At 35.7% G+C, this 14,131-nt stretch overlaps 1 protein-coding gene across 4 annotated transcripts in view; it reads left to right on the forward strand.

The window, feature by feature from the left end:
* Window positions 1–14,131, forward strand: part of NRDE2 (NRDE-2, necessary for RNA interference, domain containing) — a 33,977-nt gene that overhangs the window by 1,277 nt on the left and 18,569 nt on the right. For all 4 annotated transcript variants that reach the window (XR_004841271.1, XM_035889045.1, XM_009649343.2 and 1 more), the window contains exons 2-6: window positions 6,074–6,182; window positions 8,155–8,379; window positions 10,395–10,544; window positions 12,028–12,490; window positions 12,665–13,067. Coding sequence is in view for 3 of the 4 variants with exons in the window: in XM_035889045.1 (XP_035744938.1) it covers window positions 6,074–6,182; window positions 8,155–8,379; window positions 10,395–10,544; window positions 12,028–12,490; window positions 12,665–13,067 (1,350 nt within the window). In the remaining variant the exon portion in view is untranslated. The remainder of the gene's footprint in view (window positions 1–6,073; window positions 6,183–8,154; window positions 8,380–10,394; window positions 10,545–12,027; window positions 12,491–12,664; window positions 13,068–14,131) is intronic.

Here is a 14,131-nt window from a genome sequence, read left to right on the forward strand (position 1 = left end):
TAGGAAATAGTGGATGTAATAAGATCCAAAATTACAGCTTCTAGGAAGAGAGGAGCTGCTCTGCCAGCCAGAGGTACAGTAAAATTCTCTAGTAGTAAGACCTTGCTTGTATTTTAAAACTCTGGGAATTTGGCCTTTAGGTTTGTTACGCGTAGTCTGTGTCACTGCAGAACACCTGTCTGGAAGATCAAATTACATAGAAAAAGATGTTAAGGCTGACTTTGGATCTAGATTTCGGTTATTAGCACTGTTTATGAGTTACATTTTGGTCTACTGGAAGTTTTTTGTGTCAGAATTATTGACAAAACTTGAAGGAACAAAATTTGGTTTATGTTTTAGCCAATAATGAACTTTGTTTTTAATTACTACATTTCAGTATAAGTTATAAAAATTAACTATTAACTTAGACCCAGATTTATGGTGGCATATATCAAATTTCACACGTTCAGCTTGTGAGAACTTGAGAACTTGATGGACAACTTCGGTATCTCTCTGATAGATGACTCTCTTTCCTCAGAGCTGATATGAAGCCAAAGTCCATCATAATACAGAGATCACAGGGTATGTTGTATTTAACCTGATATGCAAAACTGAGGTGTCTTTTGCAGTCATTTAGGACTGCTTCATAGTTTTATTGTAAAAGTTGAGGTAATAATGTAAATGTGCTGGCCGTGTTTCATTCCTCCAACCACCTATGTCTCATACTCTCATACAAACCTTGCTAAACCATTTATAAATATAAGTGCTGCCTGAAACCAAAGTATTGCTGTACACTCTTCCTGTCCTGCTAAATTGCTGAGTTGCAGCAACCTCTAGAGTGCAAAGTAATTTTGTATATGGTTTCTTACAATTATGTTGTAAAGCTTAATTAGTTTTTGGTAGAAGATAAATTACAAATTTATCAGTAGCTGTACTGAACAAAGCAGTGGTAATAATTAACCCCACTCACAGTAGTGAGCATTATGCACAGCATTATTTACAGTCTGAACTATTCTGTAGGTAAGATGATGCAGTGATTTTTGCTGAAAGCAGATTTTCAGGATTCTGAGAGGTGACAAAAGGCTTTGCATAACTCTTAAAAATTATCTTTGTAGACATGCACTGTACATTTTTTTTTTTTTTTTTTTTTTTTTTTTTTTTTTTTTTTTTTTTTTTTTTGGGAAGCTATAAAAGGAATGCCATTGGATTGCTTCTGCTGTTGTGCTCATGAATGTGGATGGTAGAGTAGAACAATAACAAGTACCTGCATATTATCACAAAACAGGACTGTTATATCTTTTATTATTTATGTTCTTTAAGAACATAAATCCGTCCTGAGAAAATGATCAACTTTTTAGATGTCGGGCAAGAAAAAATAGCAAAAAAATGAAAAGGTAGAGTTTTAAAGTTCGGAATGCATTTTGATATTTGAAATGTTTGTATCCAGCTAACTTATTCACTGGAGATTATTTACAAGGAGGTTTGGACTTGCATGTTGTGTAATGGGAAAAATTGTCAGTTCATTCCGGAGTATTAGGTCAGTTTGATTAAACTGTTCAGAAAATACTGTAGTTGGAGAATTCTCAACATTGCCCTGGTGTATCCACAGAGGCATATAGACTGTGCTACAGGGGTTGGTTTTTGCAGTATGATTCTTCAGTGTTTTAAAAAAGCAATTTGATTTCATCCGCTCAGGTAGAACCAAGCTGCAGGCACAGTCAGGGGATTAATGTTTATGACTCCATTTCTCAAGGCGAGTTTTCCTTGGAGGCCCTAAAACAATAATTTCAAATATAAAAAATAAATCTTATTCTGCTTGTGCTCACTGTTGTTATCATATTGTACCAAGTTAGTGAATGACTTCACATCTCTGAGGGAATAACAGATACTTTCAGGTAAAGTTATGTCAAAATGACATCTTGGAAGTGCACTTCTGGTAGTTAGAGGCAATAATAGACATTATATTGCTGTATTTAAGGCAAATTTCCTATGTAAATGGATCGCATGCATGCTTGCTGTGCATCTGTCTGCCAGCCTACCTAGTATCTCTCTCTTCCTCCTCAGGTATTTTAACCCTTTCAGTCAAATTTGTTGTGGTGGGAAAGAGAAATGGCAAAAGTAGAGGCCATATGTGAAAATCTACATTTGCTTATAAAAGGTAAATCTAGATAAAATGCCACTGCTGAGAGAGAGGCTCTATCATGAATTGAACTGTTACCAGGATGGATGGGCTTGGCAGTGAGCACATGCACGTTAGCCAGCTAATAAACATCTTCAGAGATCACAGTCTGACACAGCACAGGCTGCCTTTTGCCCAGCCAGTAATTAAGGGATGTGGCAAAGTACTGTAGAAGGGTCTAGAGAACCCAGATAATTCCTGAAGCTGTGGCAGTGGTAGGGAGTGTAAAGGATGGAGGATGCAACTCAGAAATTCAGGCTTCATCCTTTTGTGAGCCGTAGGATTAATTTGCTAGGAGGAGGAGGGGAATGAAAATCTTGTCAACTCACTCTCTTTATTTAAGAACGTGTTTCTGGTCTTAGCCTTTTAAACAGAGAAATATAAAGATGACTGCTTTCCACTCTTCTGCCAGTTCAGATGTAGCCGCTTCTGTATAAAGTGTGCTTGGTGCCTTAGGGAAATTTATACGGTTGGTCAGCCCTGTGTTTTATTGTGCCTTCTAAAACAGCTGGAGCTTTACTGCTTTCTTTGTTTATTTTCTTCTCTATTCATTTTGTCAATGTGATCAATAATGCTGTTTTAAAAAGAAATGTATCAGTCGCTTTCTATTTTTCAGAAGCTCCTAATGCTGCTAAGGATCTGTATCTCCATTTGGGAGTTATTTGGCACTGTAGTGCCACAAGGCTCAAGGTTATAAAATTTAGCATACTTGTATGCAAATATTTTTTTCCTAGTTTGGATTGGTCTGTATCTAAAGTGTTTACACTGATGAATAATATTAAAAAATGCATTATGTGCATTAATGTTTGGAGGACTTGATATTATGCTCTTCGAATCAGTGAAAAGCCTTTTGATGCATACAGCATTTTAAAAGGCCTTGGATCAAGATCTTAGAAGTTAAACATCATAGACTTTTTTCCTAATGATCTGAATATTGGAAGTTTTGAATTCTGAATTTTGTCATCAACAGCTCTGTATGACTGAAGGCAAATTATTTAAATGCATTATGCTTTTTAAAAAAATGTAACCCAGTGTTTCATTCAGTGTCACAAGTACTATATTAATATATTTCAAGTGATTTTTGAACCATAATTATTCATTCAAATCAATACAGAACTACCTTACAATAAATTTATTTCTACCAAAAATACTCCTAGTAAATGATTTATTACACATTACAACGGGAAACAATAATTTATTAAAAAGAAGAGAAGCTCAAAGGCTACAGAGGATATCTTTGTGTCTGAAGTATATTACTGGAGATTGGGCCAAAGACAGGTTAGATATGTTTTGTATATCCTTGGAACAAATATAATAATTTTAAGGAGATCTGTCTGGCTAATAAGTTACAGTTTTGTGCTGTTATGTGATCTTTACACCAGAGACGCTGCCAAACCAGTAAATTTTTCTGTTTTGTTAGGTGGATCTGGATAATAAAATGCAAATCAAAACAAAGATGGATATTTTTTTTTTTGTTAAGGGAATTGTGTCTCCTTTAATTCTGTAAATAAATAGAAGGCTTTATGCCCAGATTAGTTACATTTGCTGAAATCTGGAGTGCTCTAGACCATTGTACTTCCTCTAAATTTGTCTATGTTTAAGGAAGACAAGAGTGTGACCAGTAGAAAAACATTGTAGGGTTGCAGTTTGCTCCTGCGTTCCTTTACACCCTGTCTTCATTACCAAACTGAGCAGAAATAATTGAATGTAAGGAAGATAATTTTAAAATCAATATCACGTTTAATAAATCTCAGGTATAAAGCAGCACTTGGTATACTGTGTGACGTATGTTGAATTATTAACCCCAATTTGGTATCTCATGGAAAATACTAAATAAAATTCTTCTAAGAAGTAATTCTGATTTTAGGTTGCTTCTTAATACATCTCTTACAGGATCAAAACAAGAAATTAACTTATTGTTAACACTTACTCCCCAGCAGGGGAATAATTATTTTGATAGGCAAGTGAAATGTCGCTTGCATATTACCCAGCATAAATCTTTCTCCTTTAAGCTCACCAAAGGTTTTGGAAGAATGCTTTGCGGTAGATCTACAGTTTTAGAATCACAGATGCATACTTAAAAAGAAGGCATTTGTGCCAGGGTGGATTAATTTAAACTAAATAGGAGATTTTTCTCATATTTTAAGTAGGCAAGAAAAGATCATGGTTTTAAGGTTTCAATTTTTATTCTAATTTTACATTAATCTAAAGTATTTTCCTGGAAGGGGAAAAAAAAACCAAACCTCATGTTGATTTGCAACAAAGTAGGGTGATGTATTTGCCTTAGGTTTGGTGATTCTGATTGCCAGGCAGAAGGTTACAATAATACAGATGAATTTTTATTTTTCAGTCTACATCCTGAGTTTTGGTGAACTGGGAAATGGTGCATGGCAGTGTTCTGTAGCATATGGGTTGGGGCACTCCTGGGAAGTATGTTTTGGTCCTGACAGTGCCATGAATTGTGAGTTCTTCTCACAGAGGTGGAGGTTCAAGATGGACCAGGGAGGGTGGCCCTCCCCACGGTGCCTTTAGTAGCTTGGGAAATGTGAACTGGAGCTTTGTTTGATTGTACGTTCTTCTCAGTGAGTTTAACTTAGGTTAACAAACTGTTTTGCAGCCTGCTCCATTTTAAATCCTTTTGTGGACAACAGTTCAGGGATATGAGATGGAAGAAAGAATTTTGGTATGAAGAGCTATTTCTGAAAGAAATACTTTAGAAGGAGGTGAGACGTATGGCTTGGCAGACAATGAGTTCATGCTATTTAAGGATTAGAGGTCAGTGTAGTCGAAAGTGCAAAGACAGGAGTGTGACAGGAAGAACACCAAGGTGAAAATGGTTGTAAAGAGCATGGAGAACAGGCAGGGAGAACAAATTTGTTCCTTTTGTTGTTATCTCCTGTGGTGTGACACCAGAGAGGCTGATGTTAAATTCTATGCCTACGTGAAATAACATTTGTTATTTACTATGTTAGAAAATTTCACATACTTAAAAGAATTCTAGAAGTGAAGTCTCTATGAAAATTGTTATAGAAGTTTTAATATCAGTAAAGTTATGGCAAAAAATTCCCCCTCCACATTCTGCCAGTATCTGATCTTACCCAATGAGTAAAAAGGCTGAGGTCTAGGTGCGGAATACTTAGGGCTGACTAATACACCAAAATTAGCTTCAATTAGCCTTTCTTCACACTCTTTAGAAGTCTTATGATTTTGGTGCTTAGAGAACTGAGAATCTGGTGACACATTTTGACCTTGTATAAAACATTTGAGTATTCTTATCAGTAATGGGTGTCCCTATCAATAAAATCATGTTAAAAATATTTTCCATACAGTGAGTAAAGTACATTTTTGTAAGTTTGCATAAGTTGTATTACATTCATTAACTACACCTGTCAAGTAATTATGTCCTTCTGTAATTTTATCAATTTTACTCTTTAAAGTCAAATATGTAAATATCTATATTATAATCTTGTGCATAATTATATTAAATATGTAAATATATGAGATAGTATATAATTATGCATGTATATAACATTTATAGAATATATAAATATATAAAGTCAGAAATTTTACGTGGCAAAAATTAATATTGGGCAGATGTGGGTTTTTTTAAAGTATATAGCAGTATATAAAACATTATCTGCTTTCATTATGAGCTTCAAAGTATTATTATATAGTGGGGTTTTTAAAGCTTAGTTTGATGCCGGGGAAGATTGCAGCTCCTAAATATTTCACCTCATTAAAACCTAGTGTTCTGATAAATGGAAATTTCAGGGACTGCCTTCCTATATGCTCACTTATTATATAACTTAGTGGCACTTGCTGCGAATTTAGCTGTCTGCTGACTAGATTAACTCCCAACTTTAAAAAGCACAGCAGGCTAATTTGTATTGATCTCACACTTTTCTTTACCTGCAGAATTGGACTGGCTTAGCAACCCAAGCTTCTCTACAGAAGATGCACTATTACTGCATCAGCGGACTACAGAAGTTGCAAATCTCATCCCTGAAAAATCACCACTAATAAGGTAGAATATATTTCAGTATCTTTTGAAATAGCCTCATTCTTATGTCCTGCTTATCTTTTGTTATGTGAGACTAAAATCAGGAGCTTTTAGGGGTGCTTTTCATTCCACTGTTCAGTATTTAAAAAGGCCTGAACCGAGTCATATATAAAAGTATGAATAATGCTTCCATGTCCTTTAACTTAAAATAATGAGAAATTATACTTATGCAATTACATTCCCATTTTCTTTTTCTTACAGCTGCATTTAAATCACTGTTATTTCAGAATGGAAAGGGAACTGAGTGATCATGATTCTTCATTAGCTTTTGAATGTCCTAAGTGACCCTTGAAATAATGTAAAGATTAAGCATCATCTTTGCGATTTCTCGGTGGAAACCAGTTCAATCAGCCATTTCACAGTTGAGTTTTATACTTTTTAAAAAGTAGTTGAAGATGTGAATTAATGAAATATTACATATATCAAGTTGTGCAGCTGTGTAGAACATGGTGATCACTGAAGTGGGTGATTATATTCTTTTACAAAAATGAGCTTTAAGCAGCCATGTTTGCTGAAGAACTGGTTTTAATACCTTCACTAGAATAGTTGCTATACTTGGTATGTCTACACTATAACTAACTCTTTAATGGAATCAAGTTGCAGTTGCCAAGTTCAAAAACTTGGTCACTTTTAGTTTGATACAAGCTCCTCTGTTTACAATGACTGTTGGTGGTCATGATAGAGGATATCTTTATAATAACAATCACAGCTGAATACATCTTTTTGTATACTTATTCTTACATGTATTCTGTGATTGAAATGCAATCACTATTCTGTTGATCAGTCATATATTCTGCTTATATTTCTTCAAATATTTTCAGGGCTTTAATGTCATAAACTAAGGAACTTACAAATTATTCAAATAGAATGACGTAGTAAACCCACCACGTTTCATTATTTTGAAAAAGAATTTGTCAAAAAATAGTGTACTGGGAAACGTTTGATCTTTTTGCTTATTCCTAGGGTATGATCTCAGGTCAATAAAAACTAATTACTGCAACATGGGGGTTTTTGGTTTGTTTTTTTGGTTTGGGGGAGTACGTGTGTGTTTGTTTTAAAGGCCTGCTAATGATTCTCCCACTGCTGCTTTTGTCTTAATACCCGTAAATAAATCGTGTAAGATTATTTTGTGAGATGTCTTGCTTCTGAAACGCTGCATTTTCTTTTATTGACATATTAGGAATACTGAGACTTCTCACTCCTTCCTTTTATTGAAAGATTCCAGAAAAGAGCTTGTGCTTTTATTAAGGGTTACAGAAGACCTCCATTATTTCAGTTGATCATTAAGCATGGGAGTGTATGTAGTATGTACAATCATATACGTGTGTTTTGTCAAAACTATCTGTCTTTTGTGTGATCTGTTGCATGTTGTCTTTGTTATTACATTATATAATATAACATTAAATCAGTAGTCATCAAAAACTGTTGTTTGATAGGTGAGATTTGAATTTCTAATCTGGAAATGATTTAAAAGTGTGGTTTTTTATTATTTACATAAGAAATACCAGAAACGAGGGGAAAAAAATACAGACTTTTTTCTTTTGCAGGTCACCCTGAAAGATTTCTCATCCTTTTAGCTTGACCTAAGTTGTGTTAGGAAAGTTAGGAGATTTTATCAGCTCAGTCATCTTCTCTAATTTGGTGATGATAGCAAGTGGATATTTATACAGATGACCCATCAAAATGCCTTTGACAATTAAAACTTTAAGACTGGTTGTCAGTAATTCCAGCAGCTGAAAAAATAAAGATAGTTATCTAGTGCAAATTTATGTCATTTTCCCTGTATGTGTTGCTGCTAACTCTCTTCTCCAAAAATACAGGGAGAATAAAGGTAAAGGGTAAAATGATTCTGAAATTTCTTACGGTGATATTTCTTTACAGTTTTGCTACTTGTACATATATCCAGATACATATACGTATCTTTGTTTCCAAGCAGGACTACTTCAAGATCAGAGTTGTCAGGGGAAAGTGATACAGATGAGAGTCTGAGGCAGTCAAGTAAGAAGAGGAAAAAGAAAAAGAAAAAGCATCACCATTATAAGAAGACAAAAAAGAAAACCAGAGGGGACTCCAGTAGCAGCGAATCAGACCTGGACACTAAGCGCATCGAGGACAAAGCCCCAAGAAGTGGCAGAAATCACGAAAAGGAAGCAGCAGCAAAGTATGTATTTATTAATACTATGCAAGATGTAAATTCATTGTGTGCTTGTACTTGGCTCTTCAGCTTTATGAATTAAATTCTTGCCACTGGCAGGTAAGTTTTTCTAAGCTTTTTTATTTTTTTTTTATTTTCTATTTATTTTTTTATTTTCTAAGCTTTTATATGACTAAACCTGCATTCAAAGGAATGAAAATAGAATTAGAAAAACTTGTTTCCTTTCATGGATCTATGATTTACTGGGAGAGTTTGGAGATGGGTTGCATTAAACATTATTTTTAATTAGGGCAAAAGTCTTAACATAGAGCTGTGTTTGCCTTGTGATATAACTCCCTCCTCACACAGTTAACACTTCTTTTTTTCCTATTAAGACAAAGGTGGTTGTATGATTTAATGTTTATGTCCAGCCATTTACTGCTCTATGCTGTCTGCTTCATACTTCTGGCTCATGTTACATCAGATGAGTATTTGAACAATTGAAATTGTTTTGCTAGATCTTTTCTGTTAATTCCAGGAGCTCTGAAGTACTATGTAATTAGTGGAGATGTCATTTTTATATGGAACAACAAAATAGGTGTCTAGTGACTAGCACGATCTTTGAGCTGTAAAAGAGGTTCTGGGAACACACTGAGTATTCAGGCATACCTAGCTGTGCTTTTCTCAGTCTGCTGGTTTTTGATCACTTCACTGAAGTGGCCCAATGTAACTGGCTGCGTAAGTCACCTTCCCCTATTTCTCATCATGTTTGCTAGTTTGAGCAGCCATTTTGCCTTTTTTGATTCCCTGGTTCCTGTTTTTTCTTTAGCATCTGCAGCTCTGGCTCTAATTCACAGCACTGCAGCTGCTCCTGGGGACAGAGTGAGGATTTGGTGACACTGAGGAATTGTTATAGCTGGGTTTAGTCCAGGCAGTCCTTGCCTTTCCTGCTATTTACTACTGTTCCCAAGGCAGGTTTACCAGGAGTTGAGAGCATAGGCTTGTGGGCATGTATCGATGCTGAGGGCTGTAAATATTGTTTCCCTGTGGTAGAATAGCAGTGGTAGTGGAGGAGTTGTCATCTGCCTCTAGCCACCCTCACCACCTCCCGTATGAAGACTGTTGTTAGCTTGTGGCAGCGAAGGTTTACTTGGCTGTGAGGAAGCACAGTAAGAATCATTGGGATGCTTAGACCATTCTGCTCTGCCAGTCACTCTTGTCTTTACTGGAAGGATGTCTGGGCTGGATGGAATGGACTTCTGTGCTGAACCTGGCTCATCAGCTGTTTGCTAGACAAGGCCAACTAGCCAGTGCTTTGACCAAATGAAAGAGTTGAAGTTCTTTCAGGGTGTCTGTTTTCACTCCTTTCCATAAATTGTTGATACTGAGAGAATATTGAATTTTCAGGAAACTGTTTTTGAAACCTGAACCACAAAATTGCACTAAAATGCAGTAGGTCTTGTGAAATTTTAGAAAGCTTTTCAAGTCTATAAAACTCATTTACTAAGTTATGTATTTGTAACATGAATTCAGATTGGAAGTTCATTTTGGAGGCAGGTGGCAATTTCCCCTTCAGTTCACTTGTATAACTGCAGTCCATAAAGCACTCTGCATGCTATTTTATCAAATGTTTGGGTATAATTACAGCTAATCAACATAATCCTCTCACAGATATATCGTCTTTTAGTAAGGTGCTACGATTAAGAAAGACAAAAGTTAAATTTAAAAAGCAGTGATATATGGCTTTTAGATTATAGTTTATCAAGGAATTAATTGGTTAGATCTGGTTACTACCTTTCATAATCCTAAATGCAAGTTTTGGAAGTGCAAGGAATGTTTGTGTTTTGTTTTGATCATCTTATTAGTGTATTTCTAATTGTTTCTTTCCTAGTGTGTGACTGACTTTGCAGTGATGGATCATGTACCATGCCTTTGAATAAATTAAATTATGGTGAACTATAGAAATGCAATGTGTCTTGGGTTTTGTAAATGCTGAATATATTCACCAATGTTTAGAATATCCTTCTTCTCATTTTCTTCAGTCTAGATAAGAAAACATCAAATCTTACCAGCAATCGTTTTGTTTGGCTTGACGATATCCAGGATTTGACAGCAGAAACCTTCAGAATAGACAAGAAACCAGACCCTGCAAACTGGGCCTACAAATCCCTGTATCGAGGAGACATAGCAAGGTACAATATGTTGGTTTCTGTGGTATTGAAACTAACACAGTCACTATCTCAAGATACGTTAACTTGAGTCTGGCTGTGAATTTTTATATAGAGGAGGAGAAAATAAGACAGCCAAATGGTTTATTTCAAAATTTGACTTTGCATTGGGCAGAAATATTTTAAAAAGCAAAAGATGCCATGAAATAATGGTAATAAAGCACATGACTTTATTTTTTTTGAAAAACATCCTCTGTGTAGTAGACTGTAGGCATGTTAACTGCCATCTGGAGGTGGCAGCATGGGGGCAGGTGCAGAAGTATGCTTTTGAGGTCAAAAGTCCCAGGTTCTGTTATAGGTCATCTTTGGGCAAGTCTTCCTTTTGACCTCTGCTGTTCTGTTTCTGTGTCTGAAAGGGAAATGAAGGTACTGATTTTTGCAAGAGGTTTACTTACTTGAGTAGTTTGATATCATTGCAAAAAAAAAAGAAGAAAAAAAAAAAAAGTACAGATAGTTTCTTAGCAAACAGATTCCGTGTTAGGTCACCCAGATGTTGTACCAAAGGATATCTGTTTTGTGCATTGCTACATTTCAAATAAATATGTGACTTCATCTATATTCAATATCCTTAGTGGGTTACTGGTACTATGATAACCCTTCAGAACATTTCCTTGCATTAATGGAGAAGCCTATCTAAAGAAGCCTACAGTGGGCTCATGCATTATATATGTACACTTACTTCTTGATGTTCTCAAGGAAAATTGTACTATATATAAAAAGTAATTATTTGTGGAGGAGGGAGGATTTAGAGCTTTTGTTTTTGTAGGTATATACCTTTGCAGTAAAATTGCCTGGTTACAGTCCATTCCAATTTTCTGCCACCTTTGGATTGTCAGCTATTGTTTGAGATGAAAAGTGTTATTTTAGCATTGCACGTCACTGTGTCTGCCACTGAAATGACATTCTTGGTAATATTTTAAGATGGTATTTTCCTTTCTTAATCCATAGGATTATTGTGGCCTTTATGAACCTGGTCTCTCTTTCCTCTCCACTTTCCCGCCCACTTCTTGGCATATAAAATGGATAGAGGCTTAGGGATACAGAAAGGTATTACCAGACTGAACTACAGTGTCTGATTTTTCAGTTTAATATAATCTAATCTAAATAGCCTTAAATAATGCTGTCTGTTGTTCTTTCTCCAGCTTTGTCTACATGGCTTAAATGATAGGAGAAAAAAAAAGTTTTTCTTCTGCTAAGTATGACAGATATTGTTGAACTTAGAGGAAGCTTAGTATGATAATAAAAGTTGTAATGGCACTGAAAAAATATACAAATCAAAGTCTTAAATAAGGAGAAAGTTACCAAGTTCTTACACTACTGAAAGTCTATGCATACATTATTTGCGTCCATGTGAATTGAAGTACTTCCTCCATGCTTTCTTTCAAAAAGGAGGTATCTTTTGTAACGTGTATTTTAGAAGATGTTTAATTGTATTTTTCCTTCTAAGATATAAAAGGAGAGGAGAGTCGTGTCTTGGCATAGATGTAAAGAAACAGTGTATAACTTGGGACAGCTCTGCATCAAAAAGGAAGCAGTTACAGAGGCAACCCGAGCGCTACTTCACAAAGAACAATGTGAAGATGCTGAACACAGATGGGATTCCTGTTTGCAGTAAGAGTTCTACATCTGACCCAACTGCTTTTATACCGGTTTTCCAAATGGAAACTGATGATCATTCTGACACAACAGAGGTAAATCCTCTTGGGATTTATGATCCGTCAACTACAGTGTGGCTGCAAGGAAAAGAGTGCAAGAGTGCAGACCATGAACCTGTAAATACGCAGCAAACAACTCAAGAGCCTGGGATAAACATTAACTCCACTCTAATGACAAAAGTGGAAGAACATAACAAGAAAGTCAGAGAAAACCCAAGAGATATTAATGCCTGGATGGAGTTTGTTTCTTTTCAGGTATGGTTTATGACAGACCTGGTTGCTATATTGTAGTTTCATTTGTTTAGGACTATGTATCTTCTGTTAGTGAAGAATGAGTTGTTAATTCATCTTCACAAATGTCAACATTCTTCTTGTGATTCTAGTGATGATTCTCCCTAATGTTGTAATTATTTTTCTCTTTATTTTAAGGATGAATTAATGAGAGGACCTAGCCCTTATGCCAGTAAGGGAGAGCAGGAAGTAAGAAGAAAATCACTGAAGTTAATCTTAGAAAAGAAACTGGCTATTTTAGAGAGGGCAATTGAAAGCAATCCAAGTAATGTTGATCTGAAACTTGCCAGGCTGAAGCTTTGCACAGAATTCTGGGAACCAGCAGCTTTGATCAAAGAATGGCAGAAGCTAATTTTCTTACATCCCAATAATCCAGAGCTGTGGAAGAAATATCTCCTGTTCTGTCAAAGTCAGTTCACTACCTTTTCTGTTTCAAAAATCAATAGTGTCTATGGAAAATGTTTGACTACATTGGCAGCTGTACAGGATGGCAGCATGGTATCTCATCCTCTACTGCCTGGCACAGAAGAAGCTATGCTAGGTAAGGTTCTTTCTATTCCATGTTATGATCAGAATGGTCTTCATAGGAGTTGGCTACATTCTCTGTAAGAATAGACTTTCCGATGTATTACAGGAAGTTCTGATTCTCTTCAAAATGCCTGGCATGCTGATTTGTTAGCTGAGAATTAAAGCAGATATTCCAACCAAATATGGATATAGCAGATGCTTTTCTTCCCCAGGAGAGTTTGCGATATCCAGTAAAGTCTAATGTGCTGAGTGGTTTACAGTACAAATGTCAAGGCTGGAGAATTGCAGCCAACAGCTGAGATGTGCGCTTTTATCTTTGAAAAATATTTATTAAAAAAAAAAAAAAAAGGTTGGCTTGCGAAAGAAACAATTATCTCTTGTTCAAAAGTTTTATACTTAATTACTTTAATCCAGAAAAGAGAAGGGACACGGGAAGTCTGATGTGAAATTTTCTTGAGCATCCCATTTCATAAATGGAGAATTCTAAACTGTAATACCATGTGATCATACCTTTTGTATTTATTGCATGCATATATCTACCACTTATAATTTATTATATAATTATCTCTGGAAGGAAAATTAGTCAGATAGTTAGGATGCTGGACTGGATCCAGGGAAGAAACGAGTTCATGCTCAGTTCTGGCACGGGCTTTAAATTTATATGGAGCTAAATGACTTAACCTATCCCATTTCAATTTTGCTTCTCTACCTTGGGGGGTCATTGTGATTATTCATCTATGCATACACTGAGGAGGGGGAAATACTAGTGTCACCATGAATGTGCTTGGGGTTGGTGTTCTATTTTGTTTTTCTTCCTTTTAAAATTTGTTTTAAATCTAGAGGAGACTATTATGAAACAGTTCACATTTCTTCATGTGTGGCATAGTCCAAGGAACCTCTATTTTTATCCAAGTCCTGTAACTGCTATTTGAGCAATGATGCTATCTGTTATGCAATGTCCAGTCTGGACTTATAGACTGAGATCATAGAATCGTAGAATCGCTTTGGTTGGAAAAGACCTCTGAGATCATTGAGTCCAACCTTTAACCTAACCCTGACATCCCACCACTAAACCAT

This window comes from Egretta garzetta, unplaced genomic scaffold, assembly GCF_000687185.1.
Source record: "Egretta garzetta isolate BGI_Z169 unplaced genomic scaffold, ASM68718v1 scaffold182, whole genome shotgun sequence".
In the NCBI taxonomy this organism is placed as follows: Eukaryota; Metazoa; Chordata; class Aves; order Pelecaniformes; family Ardeidae; genus Egretta; species Egretta garzetta.